Source organism: Kuraishia capsulata, genomic scaffold, assembly GCF_000576695.1.
Source record: "Kuraishia capsulata CBS 1993 genomic scaffold, Kuraishia_capsulata_scaffold_6, whole genome shotgun sequence".
NCBI lineage: Eukaryota > Fungi > Ascomycota > Pichiomycetes > Pichiales > Pichiaceae > Kuraishia > Kuraishia capsulata.
The window spans coordinates 82,946-109,783 of NW_019172955.1; the positions used below are offsets into that span (position 1 = coordinate 82,946).

Below are 26,838 nucleotides of genomic sequence, written 5' to 3' on the forward strand. Positions count from 1 at the left end.
GAGATTGTGAGTATTTTGAGTGAGTATTGGATATTTGGGCCCAATGGCATATACATGTATATATGTCTATATATATAAGATACCCTATACCAGCCAATACTTTACTATGCTCCCTCACACTTTACCAGCATGCTATACACCATGATGATGGTTACGCAGTATTTCAAGTCTTGCAAATCGGCAATAAAAGTGCTCTCTACTCCATTCTACTATATACAATCATGCGCTATTCTCATTGTCCAGCAATATCGCGGTGGAGTCGCCAGTTCCCGCTTCTTCTCTCTATCACCACACCTTCCACCAATGCTTACTTTCCTCTCCCAGCTTGGCCTGTTTCAAACTTACTTGTTGCTCTGCCAAGTCAACAGCCCTCAGCAAACGCTCCTCCTCCATCTGTTTCACTCTCTCGGCCTCCACCTCGTGGATCAACGCAGGTCTATCAAGTATGAATTCCTCGTTGTCGTAGTTGGATTTAGCACCACGCCTCTCCTGGTCGTAAAACGCCTCGTTACTCAGCGGTCTTGATGGGAGCTTCTTCTGTCTTGGATAGAGATCAGCCATCTCTTCCTTAGTCAAAGTTCCAGTAAGGAAATACCTGAACTGTAACTGTGCCCTCCTAAACGGCGCAAAGACGTTATCGTATTCGTTCCATTTCGCGAAAAACACACCATAAATACCCACGGCCCAGATTGCCAGCTTCATACCGAACATTGAACCCCTCTCAAACCGCGTGTTCGTGTTCACTCTTCTCAGAATCTTGTATCTACCAGCATATAGCTCACTGGGGGGTTTGGGAGTATACTCCAACCGTTTCATACCAAAACGAATCTTTGTGTAATCCGTCGAATCCTGTGCGATTTTTCCAAAGATCTTTTTATTTGTCTCGTCAAACTCGGAGGGATACCCTTGTGGAGGTCTCAGATCGGCTGGGTCATATGGGTTGTATGGCGCTTTGGGCTGGACCCATCCAGGGGGATGCGGTCTTCTCTCCAGGCGCTGCTTGAAATTAGACGAGTCCTTGGAGTCTTTTTCCTGTGTCATATTTAGAAATATATACTCTGGCGGAAAAGAGACACTCAGATAAGCTGTATCAAATTTGCTTACAACTCTCTTGAGAGTGATTGAAGAGAAAGGTGCCCAGTCCATAATTGGCAGAGAAACACCTGCCCTGACAAAAAATGACAGACTTCAGTTAGGGCTGTGATGTCCTTTACGTGACATATCCACAAGATCCTTCGATCCAGGTCCTGATTCTCTCCACGTATGAGTTTTTCAAGTTTCTTCGCGCTCCAAACTTTGGACGGAAGGCTTGAGCCTTCGGCCCAGTCTATGAAAAAAAGACAGGAAATAATAAGCAAGGCGCACAAATCGAGATGGTCTACTGTGGAGTTCAGAGTGTACCTAGCCGTTTTTGTGGTGGTAGTTCCTTTGATGTTTAAAGCTGCCATGGAGGCCTCCAATGAGACCAATCCGAATTATTATCGTTATGAGCGAATTCTGTCGAATGGTTGGATGTTTGGGAGGAAAGTGGACAATTCAGATGCTCAGTATAAGTTCTTCAGAGACAATTTCATGCTATTAGGTGGGTTGATCCTACTTCATTCCACTCTAAGAAGGATCAGTCTGTTCTTTGGTGTTGCCAGGAGGACTTTTGACTTTGCTTTTGGTCTGATTTTCTTGTTTGGGGCACATGGATTCAACTGCATCAAGATACTGGTGCATATTATGACTGCATTTTGCATCGGTAGATACATCCAGAATAGGAGGATATCCATTACACTGCTATGGATCTACTCTGTGGGCTCGCTATTCATCAACGATAAGTATAGACGTATCAGTTATGGCCAGATTTTGCCCTTTTTGTCATTCATGGACACATTCTCCGGGATCATCAATAGGTGGGATGTGTTTTTCAACTTCACCATGTTACGGTTTCTGAGTTTCAACCTCGATTATGTGTTCAGGAAGGAGCAATTGGCAAAGACTATAAAAAAGGATGACGACCAGCCAAACAAGAGCGTGTCAGAGATGGCTGGAGACTCGGGCTCTGAAACCTACAGTGTGTTGGAGAAGAACGTCACTCCTCCGGAGCAAACTGTCAAGCTCTTGAATGACAGAGAAAGACTAGAGGCACCATTTGATCTGGAGGACTACAACATATTCAACTATTTGGCATATGTTACGTACACCCCGTTGTTCATTGCAGGTCCAATCATCACGTTCAACGACTATATGTATCAGACGATCCACACCTTACCCACAATCAATTTCAAGCGGATTGCAGTGTACGCCCTCAGACTCGGATTCTGCATTCTGGTGATGGAGACCTTGTTGCACTTCACCTACGTGGTTGCCGTTGCCAAAGCAAAGGCCTGGGAGGGGGATACTCCGTTCCAGATCTCCATGATTGGTCTCTTCAATCTAAACATCATCTGGCTCAAACTGCTTATTCCATGGAGACTGTTCAGACTGTGGTCTTTGATTGACGGAATTGATCCTCCTGAGAACATGATTCGGTGTATGGACAACAACTACTCGGCGATGTGTTTCTGGAGAGCGTGGCACAGATCCTACAACCGGTGGTTACTCAAGTATATATATGTGCCTCTAGGGGGTTCGAGGTACCGGATAGTGACCTCTCTGGCGGTCTTCAGTTTTGTCGCTGTTTGGCACGATATTGAGCTGCGTCTTCTGATCTGGGGCTGGTTGGTGGTTCTGTTCCTTCTGCCAGAGATCATATTGACCCAAACTTTTCAGCCATACACAAACGAATGGTGGTACAGACACGTTTGTGCTTGTGGTGCGGTAGTTAACATCTGGATGATGATGCTTGCAAATTTATATGGGTTCTGTTTGAACTATGATGGTATGAAAATGCTGTGTGATTCTATGTTCAAAACGCTTGACGGTTGGCTCTTCTTTCTGGCGTCGTCTGTGTGTCTGTTCGTGGCAGCCCAGGTGATGAGGGAGCTGAGGCAGAACGAGCACAGACAGGGCATTGATGTCAAATGTTGATGGTTTAGCGAGAGCACGAGATGACTCCGACGATATGTTGATATTGAGTGTTTGGCTTTGGCATGAAGGCTATGGTTGCGTTGGCATAAGCAACCTACACAGCCTTCCTTCCATCCCGTTATGCGTACTTCCTCTTATATTCCCCCGGAGTCAGAAAGTTTTTCGTCTTCACTCCCCATAACCCAAGTTTGCGTGATTTCGCTCTCGACTCTAGCTTCTTGTACTTGGCCTCCTTACCATCAAACTCCGCAAATTTGGCTCCACCCTCGTACACCACGCCTATTCCATATCGGATCATCTCCTCGCTCACGTCTCTTAGCCCGTTCCACTTCAATATTTTCACCTTTCCGACTACCCTCCCGTATTGGTCCACCTGTAAAGGCTTCACATAGACCTTCTTGCCCAAGATGTAGCTCTTCAGCCATATCAGCGAGTCTTCGCTGAAGGGCTGTGCTGGCTTCCCAAAATGTGCCCTTTCAGGAGCATCAACACCACAAAGTCTCACCGAAAGGGTTTTGTTCTTCAACCCTCTGAAGTTGTTCACTCGAGGCAACTTTCTAAGCCAGCCCCAACCAGCAAAAACTCCTCCAGGTAAGTGGTAGAAATGAAAGTTATCGCCGTCTCCAACTGATGTGACTTTTCCTACCAAGAATCGTCTTCTGAAGGCTTTCAACGGAATTTCAGCAGTTCTGGAGATTCGTCGCAGATTGTTGGTGTAGAATTTGTATCCTCCTAGAACAGTTGTGGAGCAGATTGCTGTGTACACGAGCACCTGCGGATCAAAAAGAGCCAGCTGCCGGTTCTCTGGTCTGGCCATGGTGAACATGGCTTGCTGAGAGAAGTAGATGTTTGCTCAAGCGAATATATTAAATACTGTGGAAGAAACACTCGTTGCTCAAATCATTTCTCAACAATAGAAGGGGGAGTTAGTTTCAGCTGATTTAGGCGATGGGTCAGTTTCCCAATCGGGGAAAACGTATACACCGAGATGCATCTAATTAGTACAGAAACGGAAACTGGGTTTAATAGTATGGCATTTGAGAATTTCAATACGAAGACATCGACTACGTTTAGACTGCGTTTAAACTAGGTTTGAACTAGGTTTAGATTTTTGAAAGACCAATTGAAGGTCCAGATTAGTTCTGCATTTGGGGCAGTTAAGATTTATCACTTGGTTCCTCAATATGTTAACACCTCGATGAGCTGGTAAAGGTATCATTTTTAAACGTCTCATCCTCATCTTTCAAACCAACATAGGTATTTGATCTGTAGAAGCATTCCCTCCTATCATTCACAATGGTTCCTCTCCATTCGCTGCCTTATAGCTGATGCATCTCTTCAACCAGATTCTTCATATCTCTCTGACTAGTTCTTCCCTAGTCTTTCAGCTCATACACTATGACCGCCTAATACTTTTCCAATAGCTTACTCACCCTGGAGGCCAACTCATTGGTATCCTCAATCGTGTTGGCTTCGGCGTAAATCCTCACAGCATCTTCGGTTCCACTAGCTCTCACAAACGATCTTCCTCCGGGATACTCCGCCACGATCTCGTCGATCTCACTCTGCAGACCAACCGGCTCCACCAGCTTTCTTTCGGCATCCGTGGTCTTGAATTGGTTTCTGTCCTTAACCAGGGCTTTCAACAAACGATTGGGCAAATCAGTGTAGTTAGAATCCCATTCTTCAGGCGTCTTCGAGTCTCCGAGTCTCAATGCGACCAACACAGCCAGAAGGTCTGCAATAGAATCGCCAACCGTCTGATTGATCAAGTCCACCAGCAACCTAAGAGTGGATGCAGCTTTGTATTGCTCCGTGCCCGGAGTGAAGTCCTGTGCTTCCAACGCCTCCACAAAGTTATCCGAAAACAGTACTGTTCCATGGCCATTGGCTTCAAAGTACACTCCAATGTCATAAGACTGGGCTTTGTGGTGCAAATGTTTGACTCCAGTGGCAGTGACTCCCAATGGAAGTTTCAAAACGTTAGTGATGTAATTGGAGGACGACCCGTTGGCGTATGCCGTCTGGACGATACCCAACTTGAAGGACTTTCCATCCAGCTTGGAAAGCAATGAGCTGATGAATGAAGCAAGCAATGTTGCAATTTTGTCACCATCAAGCAGTCTGAAGGTGCCTTCTTTGTTCAAATAGTAGAATACCACCCTATCCGCATCGCCGTCGAAGGAAGAGTACAGTTTCAAGGGCTCAAAGTCTGGAATGCCAGAGGGAAGTTTCTGGTTTGTTTTAACGAAGTCAGCTCCGCAATCGGAGTTCAGAGCTGATGGAACATCGCTTGATCCATTCACCAATGTGAACTTCACATGCTGCTCGAAATACTTTTGCAGTTTGAGGATCTGGTCAGCACCAATCCCATTGGCAGCATCCACAGTGATTGAGATGTCGTCCGTGACTCCCCACAACTCCATGATTTTCGAGTAGCTCAGAATGAGTTTTTCGTAGTAGCCTTCCTCATCTGGCTTACCAAAACTTGAATCGTTGAAACAACGCGTAAGATAATGCAATTGGGGTGTGGTGAGCTGGCCAAAGTCCTTGAAGGAGGCCCCAATGGCCTTCAACCCGTCAATTGTGGAGGCCAAAAGCTTGGGACCGGACTCACGCGAGTCACGAGCAACCACCACGTTGGAGGGAGCACTCCAGTCAATTTTCTGTGACTCAACAATCTCCTTAATGGTGGAGATCAACGACTCGGAATCGTGACTGTTGGCCAGTTTCGTGGATATGGCCTCCCATGACTGCTCCAACATCTCGCCAAACGGATCCACAATTTTGATCCCGTTGTCTTTGGGCGGATTGTGACTAGCGGTTATCATCACACCAATTGTCTTTCCCCCTAAGGCTTTCGACCGCAGGCCAGCCAGAATCCCAACACGAAAAACGACAGGGTCCAGTTTCGAGGCCAGCATGCGGAATCCCGCGGTTCCGTATGCAAAAGTCTCATTTTCAGGGCCGAGATGCTTTGAGGCGTATCCAGTAATGTGCTCGATGTTCATTGGGTAGAATTGATGGTATTTGACTGTAAAGAAGACAGGAACAAGACACTATTCAGATTGAGTTAATGGCGCGTGTTTGGATTGAGGAGATGAGTAGGGAACGCCTTTTTTTGGGATGATGTCACTTGTCTTTGGTACATTGAAGGCTTCTTCTTCTTCTTCTCTGTTTGGCACCATTATTTATTCGGTTTGAGCGCTTTTCTCAGTATTGTTTATAATGGCACCTCCAGTGCCGGTTTACTCCAAGGAGGAAGTAGAGACGATGTTTAGTGGTGTTCTGGTTGACTCACCTGCGAAACCAAGAAAGGACTGCGATCTATACTCCATCACCCAGAACCAATGCACTTTCAATGGAACAGAGGTGATATGTTTGCCATTCAAACGGCTTTTCCAGCGATGCTTAATAGGAGCCATATCGGAAAAGTCTAAAAGTACGAGAGACCGCAAAGTTGAGATAGAAAGCTGGCCTACTGACAAAGCGGATGGAAGATACATCAACATTGAGGTTACCACAGCCAAGGACAACGACTATTTGTCCAGTCAGGGCCAGGCGGCTGTTAAAGGGGATATTTTGAAACGGTTTATGGCTGCAGACGAGGTGTTACGTTTGAAATTTGAGAAAGAGTATGGAGATGGGTCTGGCTAGATCTATGCTATCAGCTATTGAATATGGTTATTCTCACACGGACAGTGACTTCTACAATGCAACTTGTGTTAGATATATTATCAATGCAACGGACAAAAATTTCGGGATGTATACGGGCTCTTTGACCAGATCTTCATACATTGCCAAATTTGGCCTGTCAAATTTCTTCAGATTGGAAACTATCTGAAGGTTACAAACGATCATCAACTTCACCCTCGACTCTCTGCGTTCCCCGGTCCTCAGAAGGTAGACCCCTCAGCTGGCTGTGCCAACTTGCGATTTGCAGCAGAGGCCATCTCCTTCCGCAACTCTAATAGCACTATCTCCATATTATAGCTCCGCTTCCACTTCCCTATAGTTGGGAACTTGGATGCATCAACTTCACCTGTCGTACTATTAACACATGGAAGATTTATCTTGCTCAAGAATTTCACCTTTGGTGGCTTTTCTGGGTACTCTTCGCCACATTCCAAAGTTAGAGAGTAGATTCTGTTTTCGTGAGATGAATTTGGAGGACCAAGTATGGTGCCATTCCAGGAGGTCATGGAAATATCATCCAGATCTTGCAATCCATACGAACATGATTCTGCACCGAGGCCCTTTTCACCCTTTTCCAGCTCTTCTAAGAGCCTGAAATTTCTTGGTCTGATATGACGTTAGTACCTCGGTTCCCCAAATTCGTGGATCGGGGCACTGCAAAAAGCTCAAATTTTCTCGCAGTCATCTACCCACAACAAAACTATTAAAACAAAGACTTCATCGACACTTACACTTTCGACATACTGAGTATGTTGCGGATCAGTTTCAGACACACTGGCTGGTTGCTGGAGATGTGACTTGGTCTACATTGCCTTTGGTTTAGGGATGGATGTTGAACGGATTGTCGTGCCTTAACCATTACATGGAACGTGCGGCTCCAAAAAATGAGGAAGCATTCCAAGATCGTGAAATAATTTCATGTGAACCTATACCGAGACTTGGGTAAGTGGAAAGTCTTTGTTTCGGGCTTTTTTAGACTTTTGAAATGGGTTTGGCTGATCTCTTTGGGCTCTTTTGTTTTCTATGTTTCTTAGGTTTTTCAAGAATTTTTACAAAAAAGAAGATCTCCCATGACTCTAATAATTTCTCACTCATTACTTACTTTCTTTGATTTACCGACAATTGATCGCTCAGTTCTTTAGTTTCTTTATCATAATCATTTTCCTGTGGCTGTTAAAAAGCCTCTTTAATATCTGAATTCCATTCAGTTTTGAGCGGGCTCACCACCATCGCTGCCATCTATCTGCTAGCTCTCGTCCAAGACATGAGTTGATTTAACGTGCTTTGGCTCTTTCTCAATTGCTTACCATCTTACCACTAATATGCACTTGAGCCCCATTCATCATTCCAGGAGCTGTATTGGTTCTCGTCAATTGGCCTCTAGCGGCCTGCGCTCTGGTCGTAGGCGCTTGAGGCGAAGCAAGTGCGGTCTGCGTCATGGCTAAGTTCACATTCCCAAACGCCGTACCCTCCTGGTCTCTTTGACTTTTGAGACTGCTTGAGAACCTGTCTTGATTCCTCAGTTCAGGTTTCTGAGGTAGATGCTGATTGCATCCATTCTGCCACATCCTCGCCAGATGCTTCTGAACTTCATTGGAATCCTGTCTTTGTTGGAAAGCAAACGCAGAGTTTTCCCTCGAAACAGACTCGATGTCCTGTGCTCTCCGATTCTTAGCAAGCTTCACCCGAGGAATGTCTATCCGCTTCAAAGACTCAACGGTGGGATTGACATACCTCCTCACGTTCAGGTATTCCCTCGCAAACTTCTCAAATTCCGTGCGGAACTGAGAGTTTGTAGCATAAGCTCCCACCAGATTTGTTGAGGAATCTCCCGAACTAGGCAATAGTGCACTCTCGCGCTGCAGCCATAGCTTTTGCTGCGTTCTGGTTTCAACGGACGATGACTTCGTACTCAGAAAGTCCGAGAAATCCTTGATTGAAGGTTTATCGGAGGTTCTGTCTTGGTGGGAAATCTCTTTATTCAATCCCGTAGAAGAAGGCTGAAAGATCAACTGGGAACTTTGGTTCGATAGCGATGCAGGTTCAGACCCAGCTGGTGTGAAAGTCTGTTCGACCTGGTTCAACGACCCCCGAGATGATAATCTAGAAGCAAAGGGGGGCCTTTTCGCTGACAGTCCAAAATAGTTTCCCGCTTGAGAAACTTTGTTATTTAACATGAGGTTGTGAAGGTTGTGGTTATGGGGAGCAACTGAGTTGACTGCCAGTGGTCTCTCTACGCCAGTAGACTGAGATAGCAAAAATCCGGAATTGTATGCCGTCAATATGTCTGACCTTTCTTTTGCTGTGTAATTGTCGTTTTGTTCCTCTTCGGGCGAATCCGGTTCCGGTGTTTCTTCAATTCTGCTTTGTTCAACACCTAGGACCTTGACGTTGTCGTTGAAATCTTCCACCTCCTCCTCGTCTTCGTCCGATTCTTGCTTGTTATCGCTGAATTCAATAATAACCTTGCTTCCTCTAGACCTCGGTCTATTCAGAGGATGGTTGAACAAATTCGTACTGCTCTTTTTAGTTGAGGCCAGTGTGTTGAGCTTGTTGCTGGACCGTGACCTTTGGGATGACTTTGAGAGAATCAGGTCGGAACTCTTCGACCGGTTCATCTTGGGCCTATCCTCTGATATCACACTGTCCTGAGGCTCTAGTGAGGTGATTCTCGTCAGCTTGTTCAGGTTCTTGCCGTAGGAGTTGTTCCTGTTGTGCGCCATCACCTTACCAGCAGTAAACTTTTTCACCAGCCTCTTTTTGCCCTCGTCCTTTAGGGACGACGACGACTTGCCTCGCACCAGCGGAAACGGCGGTTGCGGAGTGCTTGTCATGAATGAACTGTTGATATCCGTGGCAGCTAACATTACAAATCTGAGGCTAATAAGGCTGATATGGAGCCAGATGGCAGCTGTTCAGTCGTGCAAAACTCATTGGGATAATTCAACAAGTACACTACCCGACAGCTCGATAGGTATCACTACATCATGTCTAGTTACTTATGCTTGACTTCAATCTCAGTTGCGACTTCATCATTCGTGGCAAACATGGATCTTTTGAAGGTTTCTCACGGTTATGTTGACCGAATTCTAGCTAGATCGGATAATGATTCGTCCGATATCCGTGTTTTGTTGCTAGACCAGTTTACGGTGAGTGCCAATCTGCAGATATCAGTGATAACAGTGGTACTAACATTTTAAACAAGGGCCCGATTATATCCCTGGTTTCTACCCAATCTGAATTGTTGCAGCATGAGGTATATCTCATTGAGTATGTATGACATATAATTTTTTGTTCCCTAGCTTGCCACTAACCTGTTTACAGCCGTCTCGAGAACCTATCGAGGGATAAAATGAGACATCTCAAGTGTATTTGTTTCGTAAAACCTACGGAAGAAACCATTACGGCCTTGGTTGACGAATTACAGAACCCAAAGTATTCGGGATACTCGATATATTTCAACAACATCGTTTCCAAACCGCAACTGGAACGTTTGGCCGAGTCCGATAATATGGAGCTTGTATCTAAAGTTGTGGAGATCTTTGAGGATTACTACGTGGTGAACAAGGATCTGTTTTCATTCAACCAAAGCGACATTTTTGGGAGCGCCATAGATAGCTGGAGTCCCGGCGTTTTTAACAAAGTTTCTGAAGGGATGATGTCAGTTCTTCTTTCTCTCAAGGCCAAACCCATCATACGGTTTGAGAGAAACTCGAAAATGGCCTCCAAGCTGGCAAGCGATTTGGCGTATGAGATCAGCCAGAACGTGCAGCTGTTTGAGTTTGGTGTGAAACAGGACACCCCGCCCCTTCTGCTGATATTGGATAGAAAGAATGACCCCATCACGCCTCTGTTGATCCCTTGGACTTTCCAATCCATGGTTCATGAGCTGATAGGTATAGCGAATAACACAGTGGATCTTTCGTGTATTCCAAATGCTCCAAAGGAACTCAAACAGGTAGTTCTATCGAGCGACCAAGATACGTTCTACCATGATTCGATGTATTTGAATTTTGGAGATCTGAGTGACAAGATCAAGCATTATGTGGATCAGTACAAGCAACAGACGAAAAACAACTTAAATATGGATTCTCTTCAGGATATGAAAAAGTTCATGGAGTCGTATCCAGAATTCCGCAAGCTATCCAACAACGTCGCGAAGCATATGACACTGGCGTCCGAACTTGACAGAAGAATTAATGCCGATAGACTATGGGAAGTTAGTGAGCTCGAGCAGACGATGTCGTGCAATGAGAACCACAATCACGACTTGCAAGAGCTCGAAAGATTATTGCAGGATAGACCGAATCCTGAGAATCCCTCCAATCCAGTGGTCCCGATCTCAGAGGATGCCAAGATCCGTCTTCTTGCATTATACGCACTTCGTTACGAGTCCAACTCCAACAACCAGTTACCTCGTTTGCTGAAGCTTTTGGGATCCCAGGGGGTAGCTCCAGATAAACTCACCTTCATCTCTAGTTTGCTGGCTTACGCAGGACTGAAACGTCGTATTGATGATGCAGACTCTACCGTGTTCACTAAAGCCACAAATAGTTTGATTGCTGGTCTCACGGCAAACCACGAGACTGACAATATTTACATGCAGCATATTCCAAGGGTAGAATCGATTGTCTCAAAGTGTGCAAAAGGAAAACTTCCAGCTGTTCAATTCCCAGTGGCTGACTCATCCGACGGCCAACAGCGTAACGCGAACCTTGTGAACGAAAGGAGCCAGGACATAATCCTGTTTTTCGTGGGTGGGGTGACCTACGAGGAGGCCAGAGTAATAGCGAACTTGAACGCACAAAACGACTCGGTGCGAATAGTTATTGGTGGCACATGCATCCATAACACATCCAGTTTTGTGGAGTCGATTCACAAAGCTGGAGAGAAGTGGGGGTTGGGAGTTGGTGGTGGAGCCAACGGGGCCAAGAGCCGACTTCATTCAAGAATGGATATATAGGTGGAATGTTATGGTCAATCACGCGATGCCTAATGACAACCGGATCATAAGAATGTGAGCCATTCAAGTTATCTCGCTACCCCAACATGGTCGCATGTCACCAGTTCGATACTCTGCAGAACAATCATATAAATCTGACTATCATGAAAATCAACCTATTTAACCGAGTAACGTATCACGCATGACGATCTCCATACTTGCCAAACTTCTGTTCCCATCCAAGTAGTTTCCTAGTCAAATCGTCCATCTTCCCAACTGTACTCGAATACCCATCCACAAGCTGTCTCTGAACATCCGAGTTCAACACCTCCCAGGACTTATCTTCGACATACCTCGTTAGCTGTGATCTCTGTTCCTGCTCACTGGCCATTTCAACTTGGGTCCTTCCTATAAACTCCAGGATTCCAGCAACTCGTTTGCGCATTTCACCGATAGTTGATTTTTGTTGGGGAACGCGAGGCTTGAAAGGCTTGTCCGAATCGAGTTGCTCAGACTTTCCTTTCTTGGATTTAGAGCCGTTCTTCCTGGGTGATGTTCTAGAGCCATTTTCTTGGGATGGTGGACTGGGCTTCTTGCGTTTGGGATGCTGTTTGACAACTGCAGGCACATCGAAACCGTCTTCGGTATTGGTTCCTGATCGTTCAACCGGAGGTATAATTTTCTTATCCTCGTTGGCCTCCTTTTCCCGTGAGACATTTGGATCTGGAACAGTTTCGGAATCGCTATCGGCCCTTCGTTTTTTGCCCGAGGCCTTTTCGAGCTGTATATCTGTGGCCTCATCCTCTTCAGCCTCAGCATCAACACCCTCTTCCACGCCTTCTGCGTTTCCAGAGGCCTCCTCGTCCCCAGCTTCATCCCCACCATCCTCATCGTCTTCTAGCCCCAAATCGTGAAATCTCTCGCCTCTAGGATCGTGGCTTCGTGTGCGTGATCTGATCTCGCGAATCTCAGAGGCTGACAGCTCGATTTCTTCAGGCTGGACGCCGCTTTCTTTCGCACTCTCCTCTAGAGCTCGTTTCAAATTCAGCTCGTATTCGGTATCGCGGGAATTTAATGTGCTACGAGATCTCTCTCGCTTATGCCCATTCACCTTTTTATCCTCTCCTTCCCTCTCTCTCCTTTCTTCCTTGATCTCCACAACCTTGGGAGGCGCTCTCCTGTTGTTCTTTCTTTTGACCTTGTGTTCTCCATCAGGGTTATACCAGCTCCGCGTGACTCCGTAATTATCCTCGAATAGCGTGTGCAACTGAGGCTTGCACTGCTCGCACCAGTACGAAGCAGGGGCCTCGTCGTTGTCGGCTATGCCCACACAATAACCATGTTGCCACGCAGAACATTCCTCACATTGTATGAAGAATCCAGTATCGACCTCTTTGAACTCAGGCGCATTTTTAGGGATCTGAAGTTCGTCAAAGCCACAGACACACCTTGTGACTTCCTCTTGAGACTCCTCACCAGGGTCATTTTCGTCGTACTCGGTTGCTTCTGGGAGGCCAGACGGGTTTCTTGCCCTTGTCATTCGCCGAGGAGTCATTCCAAACAAAATTATTTGTGTTAGCTCGGAAGATGTGATATGGATTGCACCAATATGAAATAGAAGACGCTCTTGTGGTGTTTTGCTCTGGTCGTGATCAGGGGCTGAGGAAACACGTGATTGATGTTGAGTCTTCGGCAGGTGTGATCAGATGGCGGTATTAAGGAATGATAGAATTAAGTTTGGATCTCAATCAAGTTTTGAAGAGAAAAGAACAACCATCAAACAGATAACAAGAGAGCAGAAGCATTACTTTCTAGGGTCCCATTTGGGTACGACAGGGTAACCCTTGACCATCGTTATCGTTCCTCGAGATCAGTCCTCGAGATGATTACGTGAGCAGATGAATATAGCAATTAAACTGAATGAAAATGCAAACAAAAATCCCAGCCGCGTATAAAAAATCATAAATGTCCGAGCCGACTATTACTGGCCCGAGTCATGTCATGAGGAGGAAACTGAGCCATCCGATGGGCCAATCTGGATGGTCGTTTCTCTTCTACTTCTTCTGTGTAGGCTTGAGCAAGTCAAAGGAACACATCAAACCCTTATTCACACTCATAACAGCACCCCAATTGTCAAATTCTCCACAATAGTTCGGAGCGGAGAACACGGTCACCAGTTTCCTCTTAGCAAAGAACTCGTAGCCCTCCTCGACAACCATGTGGCCTCTGGCTACCAGGTCAAAGTTGAAATGCTGACAGAATTTGGTCACAGTCTTCTTTCCGAAACAGTAAGAAACTCCTCTGTCGTTCTCAGACCAATTGTTAGTTTCCGAGTCTGGGTCGGACCATAGGAGATCGGCCAACAGACCGGATTCGGGGATATCTGTAGGTCTTCTGATGCTTCTAATCTGGTCTAAATCCGTTAGTGTGGGTGATAAACCTCCATGAACACAGAAAATCTTGTCGCTTATAGTTGCCGCCACCGGCAGTGCGTTGAAAACGTCCACAACTGTCTTCCAAGTCTTGAGACTAGACCGCCGTTTGCATTCATCGTAGAAACCGTACATCTTAGTGACGTTAGCCGATTCGTGATTTCCTCTCAACATGAAGAAGTTCTCAGGGTATTTGATTTTTAAACACAGCAGCAACAGAATCGTCTCCAGAGACTGTTTTCCACGGTCCACATAGTCGCCAAGGAAAAGGTAGTTGGAGTGAGGAGGAAATCCACACAGCTTGAACACCCGCAAAAGATCATGGAATTGACCATGAATGTCCCCAACTACTTTAACAGGGGATGCAAGCTCCAATAGCATAGGTTGATCCAAAAATATCTTCCTAGCACTGGCACAAATGTACTTGATATCCTTGCCGCTGATTTTAAACTTCCGTGAGTATGATCGCGAGAAGCCTGTCTCAACCAAAGTTTCAATTATGGCATCGAGATCAAACGAGTTTTCCGAAGAGGGCTTTTCGATTAAAGGAGGGGATTGACCTGGAAAAGACGCCTCTTCAGAGGCATCCTCCTTCACTCCTATAGGATACAAAAGAGTTTCCTGATTGGACGGTGGAGTTGTCGAAGGTGAAACTGAGCTTGAGGAAACATCTGTGAAATACGAATTGTCCGAACCCATTGAAGAAGACACATTTTCGGGAGAATTGCTCGTGGGAACCAGGAAATTGTGGGGGGAGAGCTTCGATATGGAGAGTGCCTTTGCCATATTGACCCCAATTTCTAGATCAAAAGGTGATCCCGACTCATGCGTTGATTGATACTTCTGCTTGGGTGTCTTCATCGCGTCCTCATCGTAACGAGGGCTGCTGGGAATCTCAGTAATGGATCTTGGATGCCTCTCCAACTGCGCTTGTTTTTTGAAGTGCATACTTCGCGACGGCTCATCCTCCGCGGCAGCAATCAAGGACGTAGATAGAGAGCTGGAAGCTCCAGCTCCACTGGAAGCGGTAGCTGATACCGAAGAGTCATCTTTGGACGGGCTATTTCCCATTAGATCCGGCGGTAGGGATGTGTGTAGGACTAGGGGGTTGGGGTAGTGACACGAGAAAAAATTGGCACAAGTAAACCTGAAACGCTCAGTGTGGACTTGTCAAACTAGAAGTTCTTTTGCTGGCGTTACCTTTTCAAAATACTGGGTGTATTAAGAACGACTTAAGGATGGTGGTGGCTGGGAACGAAGTCGGGGTTAATAGGGATGGCCCACGTTTTCGCAGGGTAACGGTCGTGTAACAAAACAGATTCGTTTAGGGTACGACCTCTATTTTTCAAGGCTTTCTGTCAACCAAGGAGAAGGTGTTGTAGTAGCGATATCAAAATCTCCAATTCAGCAATGTCAGACTTGAAGGAATTCGACGAAGTTGTGTTCAAGAACACATCGTACCGTCTGGACCAGCCTTCGCTATATCTGGTCAGAAAGGCCAGGAGAGACCCGGATGGATACGAAAACCTCAAGAAGTCGGTCACGTCAGGGACTGTGTATATCGGCAAACTTTCAGTGGAAACAACAGAAGAACAGTTATATGAGCTATTCAGTCGGTGTGGGGTGGTGAAGAAAATCATCATGGGTCTGGACAGATACACCATGACGCCCACCGGGTTCTGTTTCATCATATTTGCCAACTCCAAGGGAGCGCTTTCCGCAGTCAAATATTTGAACGGAACGAGAATCAATGGAAGAAGCATGGCTATAGACTTGGACCCCGGGTTTACAGAAGGCCGGCAGTTTGGCCGGGGCGAAAACGGAGGTCAACGCACGCACACGGATACGAGGAGCAGAAGAGGAGCGCGGGGCGGATATCGCAGGCAGAACAGTGGCTATCGCGAGAGAAGGCATCCAAGCGGTAGTTACAGGTCTGACGCTGAAACTGCATCTGGACCTGGCGTTTCGGAATGGGAGAACACTCAGTTCACGGTGAACGTTCCCCCACACATGAGCCAAGCGGGAGCAAGGGGCGACTCTGAGTTTGTACCTCCCCATATGAGGTGAATGCGGAGAGAGCGTGAAGAATACGAGATGTCGGCGAAGAACGGACCAACCAACTTGTTCCGAGTTCGAAGCTACTTGACAGCAAACCAGGTTACTGGCTGCAATTTCCTGAGTTCAATCTGCAGAAATAGTCCCTGATGCGGTTACGAGACAAAAGAAAACGACAGGCGATGCTTGGTCAAGGTGTATAGAAAGGGGTTTCTGAAGGCCTCTAGCAACTCAACGGCTACCCACGGTGACGGAATAAAATTTGCTGGTCATACTAAAAACCAAAAAAAATTACCAAATAATCATAGCTAATCCATCAAGATATCAATAAGAATTAATTAAAGCATGAATTAGCTGTTTTCTTTGTTGCACTGTGGGGAGCATAAAGCCTCTGAGTTGCCCGCAATGATAAACGTTTTTTTTTTTCAGATAGATCTAATAGAAACGACTAAAATACACTTTATAACGAACTTGGTAGGAGCAACCGAGAGTGATATATGCATGTGACAGTATCGCAGGTAGAATGAAATATTATAGGTAGCGCTGAGTAACCAATATGTCGTACGGGTTAAGCCGGTGCAGGAGGAATTAAAAAGTGACATAATACGGAGTGAGTTACCACTTGCTAAAAAAATGGACTAATACTTGTCTAGACTGAGTTATAATACTCTAGAACCAGTCAAAATTCAGAATGCAGGCTTAATTATTACAAAGCATGGATCATTATAACCGGCTGATGAAAATATTATGGAAGGAAGTAGATATGCGTGCAAATCATTATAGTGTGGAGTTATATTTAGCCGGTTTAACCGGCGCTAACCACCATCTCTTCAATTCTCCACGGCACAATAAAATTTGCATAGGCAAACATCTTGCAGCAGAAATGGCATGTTTTTGTCGCCTGCTCTACCCTGCACATGCCAAAATTAAAGCTTGGCCGTTTAATATTAGGCCTTGGTACGTTCTGTTTAGTAACATCGCCTCGTCATTTTAACCGTGTTGCTTCGGGAAGCCGACGGCAGTCCGGAGGCTTTGTCGGAATGGATTACATCCAGCTGCGGTCACCAGCCAGGATATCCGACCGAAGAAGTGTAAGAGGAGAGAGAACAAAGGCGCTTTCGCCTAGGTCCTAGATCGAATAGAATGATCTATATATTCCATAGCTCATAGATCAGCCGACTCAGCAGCTTGCTCGCCATCACGGGTTGCCGTTTGTACGTTAGTGGGACATAAACCCAAATCCCAGAACTCCCTTGGCTCCCACATTGACTGCCAAATACGTGGTATTTTCAGAACAGATTTATTGCTAAATACAAGTAAGTAAACTATAGAACTGAGATCTGGCGATCGATGAATTGAAGGAACCCAAAACCGTGGGGTTCTCACAGCAAGTGATTTTTATAGAAGTCCTGTTTGTAACGAACAGATTCCCCAGACGCAGTCTGAAGGGAAGATAAAAAGCAGGAAAAAAGCAGTAAGGAAAAAAAGAACAAACGAGTATGATACAGCAATGTGTGGGGGAAATGTGGATATGTGAGATGTGGAAATCGGTGTGAAAAATGGATGGTAAGGTGTATGGTGAGGTGGATGAGGGGTGGAAATATGGATGGTGAAAAGTAATGAATCAGATGTGAAAATTGCCATACTCGTCCCGATTATAGCACCTTCACCACATCCCACTCAAACTAACAGTAGCTTAAGCTTAACGCTGATACTAGCTCAACTAGTAACTTCACGGCTAGACCCAATTTTGAGCAGGACCGATGGCGCTGGAATGGTCCTATGCTTCAGTTGTGTTGTTTCTGATTTCCCTCAACAAGCTGATCTTCCTCCTCCTGGCATTAATGAACCAGTTTGACAGCTGCTGTGAGCTTAGTCCTGTTTGGAAGATCAGCTCATTCTTCTGTTTTGACGAAGGATAAGGATGATTCAGATTTTCATTAAGCCAAGTCAGCAGTATCATTGTGGTCTTTTTTGGTAAATTAGACCTCTTTTTCTTGGATGAAGGATGGTTGGAGGAGAACGATCTCTGGGAGGAAATCAGAATTAGCGGTTTCTGAGGTGCCGGATATTCATGAGCAGGAAACGAGCCCATTTCCGATCCAGGATGTGGCGCATTTTGTGGCTGGAGACTTTGCTCTTGCCTCGAAACACTTACAACTGAAGGTGATCTCGACGATAATGGCGACAAAGGCAGCGCTGACGACTGGAATTGAGGGTAATAAGCACCCTGTGACTCGTTCTGGGCAATGTTGTCGAGCATTGATTGTATGGGGGGCAATTTGAATTGAAAATTTGGTGTCTTTTGGGCAAAGCTAGTGGAGCTCTGCCTAAACTGGCTCTGCTGAGGGAGCGACGACAGCTCACCATCTTGAGGCGATTGCGGCGGGGTTAAACCGGGTAATTGCCTTTGCTGGTTCAATGAAGCCGTGTTGATGAGCGAGTGAATTTCCATTTTCAAATAGCAAAGTTTTGTGAGTTTTGGAATCTTTTTCGTCAACGATGAATTGAACAGGTTTGAAAAAGTTGAAAAACTGGACGGGGACTAGGATTTATAACGGATTGTTCGATAAATATCGATAAATTGCTTTTTTTGGGATGATGCAGATGTGCAGGACAAGGGATATCCGTTCCCAGCGTTGATTCCACCGTGCAGTGCATGGATTTCTTTTTTTGCAGGAGCTTGGGGAATTCTGATCGACCTTTTTGGCATCTTTTGCGACACCATCTGGGATGCGTTTTTGGACCAGAAACTTGTAAATTGAGATTGTCCGCCAAAAGTCGGACAGCACGTCAAGTGTCAAGTGGGTATCTGATTCAGCTTCGGGCTTTGGGTTAGCATATCATTAGCACCAAGCGTGCTGACGGGAATTCTAACAGAAATCATGCTCGCATGAAACATAAGTCTAGGATTTTGCCAGGCCTGGTGCAGCTGGTGGTGTATGCTTGGGATAGATCGGTGATCGAGCTCGCGCTGGCTGGAAAACTAGTGTGATTACTAAATTTATAGTTAACAAACTTGGCGCTTAACGAGTTCGAACTTCAGGTTGAGGTTAGATTTTTTACTCTTTGGTTCGGTCTAAGGTAATATCTTGAAGCGCTTTCATAATAAAATTAACAAAGCCTACACCATTGCATTCATATGTTGACGTTGAAGCAGTCCCATCTTTCCCCTTGCCTTGCCGTTGCTGCTTCCCATTTCGGTCCCTTCATGAACAACTACGGAAGGTTACTCCCGATCGTCTGGGAAAGTTCATGCCATCCACCATCACCCACTATCACCCACCAGCACAATGAACTGTTACCGAGAGACCACATGTAATCATTGCGTGACCGGGCGCATACACAGTAAAATCGCCTAGACCCTATCTGATCCAGCATGATGTAAAGACTTGCAAACAAGAATTGAAGACCGTAGTCCGACCCATGCGCGGCTAAATCTCTCGAGATACATGGTGCGGTTTGTACCGTATGGCTCTAACGAATAGAGCTGAAATGCCACTCGAAATGCCGTGAATGTGGATTTAAGAAATTCGAGAATTCAGAATTCACAAAAACGGACCAGAAAGGTCTCATTCAATAGCGGCCACTACAAAGTGTACGTGTCAAGTTAAGCGTCCGCACGCGACTGCATCTGACACGGCTAAGTTGAGCTCTGCGATACACTACCAGCGCTACAGACTGCACCATGGAGCGGAAAAGAGCCACGCTAAACAAGTACGATGTCAGAATAATTAACGAGTGGAATTGAAGGAGAGTGGCCAACTACAACACCCAACTCGCAAAGCGTCAACGCGTAGGTCCACAATGAAAAGTCTATTTAACAGCATGCTAGTAACACAACTTCTTGCCTATTGTGGAAATTTCGATCACATGGTGCATTCCCAATTAGGAAGTTGATTATCCGCCATTTGCTGACATCTCTGCTACAGTAGGACGGCGGTGCATTGAAGTTGTGGTGGCTGAAATGAAAAGGACTTTGGGGAATCTCGACTTTTGAATCAGTAGCCGCGAATATTCAATGGATGACGTTTACTTGTTTAGCTGGTCTGGGCAAGTTCATTGAAATACCCGTTCTGTGGTTGACTAGCAACGAATCTGAATGCCCAGTTCTGTATTGTAGATCTTACAAAATTTTGAAAATCTATTTTTTGACCAATGAGGTTTTAGGTTTGTCAAACATTAAATCATAATAACCCCAAGATCAGACATAGGCAATTGTGAGCCACTTGAATTCAAATTTCCAGCGATGTCCAGATTTATAGTTAAACTAGCGCATCTTCGAGACCCGGGTTTGCATCTGCGGACTTGACACTTTAGGCTTTCAGGTTGAATACAAAAAAGGGGACAACACATCAAATGGAGTGAACATTCGATTATCCATGAAAGCTTGGGGCTGAGAGGTATGTAATCAATTGGTTTTCATTTACAAACTAATACCCTATGCGATTCTGCGTCTCCCCCTCTCTTTTTAGCCTCTTTAGATTGGATGTAGTTGGGGACCTTAAACTTCGCCCGTTCAGATGCTTCAAAGCAAACCCATTGTTTCCTCCATATCGGAAATGCTGCATGCAGTTATGGGATTGGTTGATATCAAAGTGGGATAGGCTTATGGGACCAAGTGGGACGTGAGACGTGAGACGTGCGTGAGAAGTGGCGGCATCCGAAAAATGAACAATTGCAACATCTAAACGTCAATAAAGTATAATGGATAACGAGCATAAAAGGGGCAAACGAAATCTAAAGATCTACAAAATCGCGCCTGTTAACCAGCTTCGAAGGCTTAGTGAATTTAATATTTTGGATCGCATTATCAGGTTTGAGTTTGCCGATTTAGTTTTGAAAGTGGGTTATTCCAAAAAAGGCTGTGCACAACAATATCAATTTGGGAAGGTGTTAACGACTAATCTCCAACCTGTTAACTCCATCGCTCCATTTCTGAAAACATGGCTGCGGAGTTTCAAGTTTGGAGTATTAATTCGGTTTGGCGCCTAGACGTTTTTTGGTCTACAGGTAATGGACCGCAATAAAGCAATATTTTGAAGCTTGGCAGTTGACACTTTATAAATGTCATCGATATTTTTCAATGGTCTTCAACTTAGGGCAGCTCGGTAAAACCGAGGTGTCATTGGCTGAGTTCCAGGGGTAGTCAACCACCAGCTGTTTCTTATTTGACCGAAACCGGAAACGGAAACGACCACTAACCGTTGGCGGAACGGCATGCCGTCTGCAGAAGTGCATGGCCCAAATGATCTTCTCACAAAGGTAGTAACTGACTCCGGGACGAAATTCCACAGTTCACAAGAAGGCATGTTTGTCTGTATTCGACCAGTCCAGCAGAATCTGTAGTCTAGATTTCGATGGAAACATATCGTAAGCCGCTTATGGATGTCCCAATTTTTGGAAAAAGAGATCTGAGAAAAGAATCTTTGAGAAAACCCAGCGTTTTCGAAGGCACATGTACAGAAAGCTAATAGCAGGTCACCTCACAGAGGTAAACATGCCAATACTAAGTATCCCGCAATCGTTCCTCGATATGCAAACCCCTTCAAATCCGTTACTACGACATTCCCACGGACATCTGTGACTGTTATTTTTTATTTTATCACCGAAATTTAGGCGCACAAGTGGTTGCTCCGTCTTGTAACTCCATTAGACGCTCTCGTTATCCTTCCTAATCGGCGGAGCTGCACCACGCATGTTAGACGTGTATAGTTCAAACAGGTCCCGCTTGGAATGGAAACTAATGTGGGTTCCCCGGTATCGGAGTTTGGGACTAGCTGGGATACATATCCGGCAAATATTTCTCGATCAGGCCTATCGGACGTCGTGACTCAATAGAGTAGGTTTCCGATGCATCGAGCCGTTTAGTTGATTGGCCGGCCGGATTCAATCAGCTCTTTTCTTTAAGGTTAAGCGTGCTTCGTTTCCAAAATCCTCTCACTAAGACAATAAGCGTGAAATGTGCACATTTCCGACCAATCATCGACTCTTTGCCTAGCAAATGCCGGGAACAAGAATAGGCGATCGTGCATTGCGTTAGTCTAGGTGATCATGGGCTTGGTTTGGAATCGAGATTTTCAAGATTTTCACGAGTTTCGGGGTAAGAGCTAGCCAATTCAGACGCTGTGATTTGGTCCAGAGCACGACAGGAACTTCAAGCGAAGTCTGCACTTGGTTTAGAGGGATGGAAATGGAAAGACGAAAGAATTTTTTTCAAATTGAATTATAGAGAATCAATTTTGATAATAACTATGTAATTTGGATATAGAAGCCGTGTTCATATATGTATATATATATATATATATATGTATCGGTATGCTCCAAGTACTTATTTCCAGTATTTCTCGTGCGGTTGTTGTACATATAAAAGCTCTGAGAGTTTCTCTCAACATTTTCGACGCGTTCGAAAAACAAAGCGAATGATTTACATCCCTCTTTTCGGCATCTGCTGAATCCGACAAGTGCATTTCCCAGGCCAGTTCTGCCGGTTCAGTGAAATCACAGTAAGCCATTGGTAAAGGCGGAATGGCATCGGGGAGCCCGAAATTTATCGGAAATTCCGACAGGCCATTTCTTTTGCACGCCTTTGTCACCTTCCACCAAAAAGGGACCAATGGGGAGCCAACCTAATTCTTCCCCACCTAGGATGATCTTTATTCCACATTGGGAACTTCCTTAGTTCTGCGGAAGAATAACGGCCATTTCTGTCGTTCTTTTTTGAAAATATTATTGAAGGAAAATCTGCATGGCGGTTAGAATTACCAGACCAAGCTTTTCATAGTTTCCCGCTGGTTTCCATCCACTGTCAACCATCTGTCAAAACGTTGCCATGGCAAAAAAGGCTCGAGAACATTGAAGAAACTAGGCACAAGCTTGAGGCGACCGTTTAAAGTGAATGAGACGTTGAGTCAATGAGACACACTATTACCATTTCTGTTAAATTTAAAACGTAGTATATTTGAATGATTCTGGCCACTTCTAGCATGCAGCTCTTGTTGCCACAATTATACTATCATCATTTAACGCAAGTTTCTTCATTAGTTGATGTCATTTTCAAGTAGAGCCAATAGGACAAATATGTTTACAATAACTCAGGACGCTTATGTCAATGCCTTGGTTCTTCGGCGAAAAAAGCCGATTATGATGTTTGACATGTTCCCGATCTGGGTTGAGCAAACCACTACTCAAACGGAATTGGAGATAATATAGCCTGTTTCTTTTAGTTTGGATCCCGTAAGTTGGATGAATGCGAACCTCTGGCTCTTGTGAACATTTTGATATCTGTAACTACCGGTTGAAGTAGCAGAAAAGAGCCCTAGGGGTATCCATTCAACACCACTCTATGGTCCCTATTGTGCCGTTTGGACCGCAGACCCTCAGCATTGACGGATCGCTTGAGCCAGCATTCCATGTGTGCGGTCATTCAGGCATGAAAATACCGGTAACTGAGGGACCAATCCCTCTTTGGTTGTTAGTTGGCTGTCAGGTAGGATGAGCTCGGAACTTTTCCCCGGAGGATCAATCCTAATCGTGTTTTGACAAGTTGAAGGCTTAGGATCCCGGAAACCTCATGAAGCCAATCATAGCCTAGCCTGATTATGACGCAAAGGACTTGAAAGTGCAAAGAATGCAAATACCGCTACTGCGGTGCGACTTCCAAAAATTACGAAGTTTGAATACTAATTTTAGAGACATTTTCGTAAGCCTAAAAGCAAAAGACGTGACGCCAACTGCTCTACTCGGGTGGAAAACAATCTGAAAGAAAAAATTGCAACAATTCGCTTTGCGACATCCCCACCATTTGAATGTGAGATCCCATTTGGCATTCCGGGTATTTAAATCCAAAGCCTGGTAAGCAACAGGTGAAAATGGAAGAGTTACTGACACATTTTCTGCCAAAAACAAGCCTCACTTGCTGCCGAGTCCTTTAATTCCTTGGCTACGAAACCGGAAACTGTAAATTCAACAAAACAAATTAAATTACGAGAACGCTGGACTCGTACCGTTCCCGGGAGTGCCTGAAGCTGCCATCATCCACTGCTCGCTATTGGGTAGAGGTGGCATCAGGCTCAACGAGACCTCCAGATCACCCAGAATATTGGTCATGTGCTTTGGAGAATCACCCGCAAAAGACGCATAATCATGGCCCAGGTAACTTTGCGGGGTGAGTCCACTTCCTGAGACACTCTGTGAAGTCGATTTGAAATCGGAATCTTCGGTTGAAGGAGTGCAATCGATATCCAAACTGTTCTTCAGGCGTTGCTCATATTTCAGCATCATGAACGAAATATCACTTGTAATATTTCCAAAGTTTATTTGCCAGTAAATGGAATAGCGGTCCGCGATAACAAGCAGTTTTTGACGTATCAGGGCAATTTTCAAGTGGGACGGATAGATAAAATCGTAATCCAGGTGAAGAATAGTGTACACCATGTTAACCACTTTCGTAACAGACTGGTGAGCAAAAGGAAATGCAGACTTCAAACACTTCTTCTTCTTTTCCTCCAAGAGTCTTAGAAGATCGGCCATGATGTTCAATGCCTTGATGATCGACTCCAGAGTATCGTCTAAACCATTAGGACATCGTAGCATATATGTCTCTGACAAAAGCCCTTTACCAACATAACCCATCAACAAATCAGACAGAAGCTCCAAGTCTGAGTCAATCAGTAAATTCTCCGTGTTTCCGATATCCTCGTAAGAACGTAACCCGGCGTCTGGCACAGAGTCATCGGAACTGGATCCGTCCAAGTCGGTAGCGTTCATCTTCTGCAATGCCTTCAACACCTCCTTTCTCTTTTCCACGTTTCCTCCCAAAAGATCCTTGTAAATGGTCAATTCCTGTGTCCAGGCATCCTGAAGCTCCATAATCGATTCCTTATTGTGCGCACTCGATACTCCCGCAACGTCCATCAAAACCTGCACCGTAGCCTTCAAAAGCTCGCCAATACCCAGGTTATACGCGATGCGAATGTCTGCATATTTGCATAACGGACTAGCTGGAAACAAATTGGCGGTAGATCTCACAAAAGCAGCGCTGACCACGTTAGCAAGCGACGTCGCAGCCAACCAAGATGCTACCTCCAAGTCTTCACGAACCACCTTCACCTTCTCATGTGACCCCATACCGGGCATATTGAATTGTTCCATCAACAGAGATGTTCTTTCATCTATGAGTTGCCTGTTGAAACTGCCAGCAATCTCATAAAGCAACGCAAACGCCATCTCTGTTTCCGTCTGAAAGTAGTAGTCCTCACAAGCCAGTATCAACGCTTGTCTTCTGTATACATTGAAGGGTTTAGTTATCGTTTTCAGGAAAAAAAACTTGGTGTAAAGCTGCTGCCTTAGCGTGTGAAAATCCACCTTGTAAGGTGTCAATAATGGATTCGTATCATGCAAGAATCTAACCACCGACAAACACATCATAGTGATCAACATGATAGTATCGTGACTGTCTGGATCCTTCAGTGAGGCAGGATATCTCTCCAGGTAGCCGTTGATATAGCTCTTGCTGATGAAATTGTTATAATAAGACCTGCTCTTAAAGAAAGTATCGCAAAGTGTTTTCGTCAAGTGAAAATTGGCCTTGTCGTCGTCTATGACCATCTTTGTGAGACCAAAACTCACGGGCACATCGCCCATTTTGATAAATCTTTCCAAATTGTAGGAATCTTTTGCTAATACCAACTCCGTGACCAAAAACTTCGATTGGCCTCCCACAAAATACTGATTGATCCTACTAAGAGAAAAGTCTTCATCGGTCATGGGGTATGACATCTCCTTTGCCGGACAAGTGGCCATGTTTTTCTCCTGATCTCGATCTCTTTTCCTGCTGTTTGCCGGACTAATTCCCAGAGCACTAAGAGCCCTGTTCCTGTTCACTCTCTTGAGTTCAGTCAGCAAAACATGATTGTCCTCTTTAAGTCTTACAATATCATGTAGTAGGCTTTGGTTTTCAGAACCCCCGGAAAGGTTCTCCTCCACATCTCTAAGCTGCGGAACAAATTGGGATATCTCAATGGATCTGTATTTCTCTGGATACCGGCAGTCTTCGCCTCTTTTAACACATGAGAGACAAGGCAGCACTCTATCACACTTGATTTTTCGTCTCCTGCAAGTCACGCAGGAGACCGGAAATAACAACCGCTCCTTATCAGGCAGATCTGTGGTCTCGTGCTCTGGCATTTTCAAACGAACCAAACCAGCAGTTATTTGGAGGGCAACTTGAAAAACAATCGCGAGGAAAGGTTTTGACGTTTGGAGGCAACTTCACCAGGCCTCAAATCGCGTGTACTGACCAACACATTATTAACATTGAGTGGTAAATCGGACTTCGGTCTTCACCACCGTATGCGGTAACTCATCGCCTTGACATGATGGAAAGGGAGGAAGATGCGGTTGATAAGAACAACCAAGATCTTTTGACAGATTGTGACATGAATTATTATAGTCACAAATTTAAGGTTTTGCTGGGATCAAATTCCACGTGCTATACGCAAGTACTCAAACCTAATTGGTTATGTCTCTGTACCTTCGGCTCCGGCAAAGGTCTCCAGGATCTGCCTATCATGTTGTTTCTCCCGAATCTTCAATCGGCATCGTCCTGTTACTAAAGTTGGGAGAGGCTATTTAGGTCCCCCCTTATGCACAAGGCGATAATTCTGAGCTCACACAAAATTACTCTCTCTCTCTCTC

At 45.2% G+C, this 26,838-nt stretch overlaps 13 protein-coding genes across 13 annotated transcripts; 4 read left to right on the top strand and 9 right to left on the bottom strand.

Annotated features, from left to right (window-relative positions):
• Nucleotides 1-285: 285 nt before the first annotated feature.
• On the bottom strand, nucleotides 286-1,041 carry KUCA_T00004786001 (uncharacterized protein; the record flags this gene model as incomplete). Its single annotated transcript, XM_022605906.1, has 1 exon — nucleotides 286-1,041. The coding sequence occupies one exon, from the start codon at nucleotides 1,039-1,041 to the stop codon at nucleotides 286-288; it is 756 nt and encodes a 251-aa protein (XP_022460791.1).
• Nucleotides 1,042-1,263: 222 nt separating this feature from the next.
• Nucleotides 1,264-3,015, top strand: KUCA_T00004787001 (uncharacterized protein; the record flags this gene model as incomplete). The annotated part of the gene is made up of 1 exon (XM_022605907.1): nucleotides 1,264-3,015. One exon carries the CDS (start codon nucleotides 1,264-1,266, stop codon nucleotides 3,013-3,015), a length of 1,752 nt encoding a protein of 583 aa, XP_022460792.1.
• Nucleotides 3,016-3,133: 118 nt separating this feature from the next.
• On the bottom strand, nucleotides 3,134-3,841 carry KUCA_T00004788001 (uncharacterized protein; the record flags this gene model as incomplete). Its single annotated transcript, XM_022605909.1, has 1 exon — nucleotides 3,134-3,841. One exon carries the CDS (start codon nucleotides 3,839-3,841, stop codon nucleotides 3,134-3,136), a length of 708 nt encoding a protein of 235 aa, XP_022460793.1.
• A 580-nt stretch (nucleotides 3,842-4,421) lies between these two features.
• On the bottom strand, nucleotides 4,422-6,026 carry KUCA_T00004789001 (uncharacterized protein; the record flags this gene model as incomplete). The annotated part of the gene is made up of 1 exon (XM_022605910.1): nucleotides 4,422-6,026. One exon carries the CDS (start codon nucleotides 6,024-6,026, stop codon nucleotides 4,422-4,424), a length of 1,605 nt encoding a protein of 534 aa, XP_022460794.1.
• Nucleotides 6,027-6,243: 217 nt separating this feature from the next.
• Nucleotides 6,244-6,672, top strand: KUCA_T00004790001 (uncharacterized protein; the record flags this gene model as incomplete). Its single annotated transcript, XM_022605911.1, has 1 exon — nucleotides 6,244-6,672. One exon carries the CDS (start codon nucleotides 6,244-6,246, stop codon nucleotides 6,670-6,672), a length of 429 nt encoding a protein of 142 aa, XP_022460795.1.
• Nucleotides 6,673-6,911: 239 nt separating this feature from the next.
• Nucleotides 6,912-7,453, bottom strand: KUCA_T00004791001 (uncharacterized protein; the record flags this gene model as incomplete). Its single annotated transcript, XM_022605912.1, has 2 exons — nucleotides 6,912-7,302; nucleotides 7,443-7,453. 2 exons carry the CDS (start codon nucleotides 7,451-7,453, stop codon nucleotides 6,912-6,914), a joined length of 402 nt encoding a protein of 133 aa, XP_022460796.1.
• A 553-nt stretch (nucleotides 7,454-8,006) lies between these two features.
• Nucleotides 8,007-9,578, bottom strand: KUCA_T00004792001 (uncharacterized protein; the record flags this gene model as incomplete). The annotated part of the gene is made up of 1 exon (XM_022605913.1): nucleotides 8,007-9,578. One exon carries the CDS (start codon nucleotides 9,576-9,578, stop codon nucleotides 8,007-8,009), a length of 1,572 nt encoding a protein of 523 aa, XP_022460797.1.
• A 180-nt stretch (nucleotides 9,579-9,758) lies between these two features.
• KUCA_T00004793001 (uncharacterized protein) lies at nucleotides 9,759-11,674 on the top strand (the record flags this gene model as incomplete). Its single annotated transcript, XM_022605914.1, has 3 exons — nucleotides 9,759-9,860; nucleotides 9,917-9,981; nucleotides 10,036-11,674. The coding sequence occupies 3 exons, from the start codon at nucleotides 9,759-9,761 to the stop codon at nucleotides 11,672-11,674; spliced, it is 1,806 nt and encodes a 601-aa protein (XP_022460798.1).
• A 175-nt stretch (nucleotides 11,675-11,849) lies between these two features.
• On the bottom strand, nucleotides 11,850-13,208 carry KUCA_T00004794001 (uncharacterized protein; the record flags this gene model as incomplete). The annotated part of the gene is made up of 1 exon (XM_022605915.1): nucleotides 11,850-13,208. The coding sequence occupies one exon, from the start codon at nucleotides 13,206-13,208 to the stop codon at nucleotides 11,850-11,852; it is 1,359 nt and encodes a 452-aa protein (XP_022460799.1).
• Nucleotides 13,209-13,707: 499 nt separating this feature from the next.
• On the bottom strand, nucleotides 13,708-15,156 carry KUCA_T00004795001 (uncharacterized protein; the record flags this gene model as incomplete). The annotated part of the gene is made up of 1 exon (XM_022605916.1): nucleotides 13,708-15,156. One exon carries the CDS (start codon nucleotides 15,154-15,156, stop codon nucleotides 13,708-13,710), a length of 1,449 nt encoding a protein of 482 aa, XP_022460800.1.
• A 339-nt stretch (nucleotides 15,157-15,495) lies between these two features.
• On the top strand, nucleotides 15,496-16,152 carry KUCA_T00004796001 (uncharacterized protein; the record flags this gene model as incomplete). The annotated part of the gene is made up of 1 exon (XM_022605917.1): nucleotides 15,496-16,152. The coding sequence occupies one exon, from the start codon at nucleotides 15,496-15,498 to the stop codon at nucleotides 16,150-16,152; it is 657 nt and encodes a 218-aa protein (XP_022460801.1).
• Nucleotides 16,153-17,920: 1,768 nt separating this feature from the next.
• KUCA_T00004797001 (uncharacterized protein) lies at nucleotides 17,921-18,595 on the bottom strand (the record flags this gene model as incomplete). Its single annotated transcript, XM_022605918.1, has 1 exon — nucleotides 17,921-18,595. The coding sequence occupies one exon, from the start codon at nucleotides 18,593-18,595 to the stop codon at nucleotides 17,921-17,923; it is 675 nt and encodes a 224-aa protein (XP_022460802.1).
• Nucleotides 18,596-24,123: 5,528 nt separating this feature from the next.
• Nucleotides 24,124-26,328, bottom strand: KUCA_T00004798001 (uncharacterized protein; the record flags this gene model as incomplete). The annotated part of the gene is made up of 1 exon (XM_022605920.1): nucleotides 24,124-26,328. One exon carries the CDS (start codon nucleotides 26,326-26,328, stop codon nucleotides 24,124-24,126), a length of 2,205 nt encoding a protein of 734 aa, XP_022460803.1.
• Between the last annotated feature and the right edge of the window lie 510 nt (nucleotides 26,329-26,838).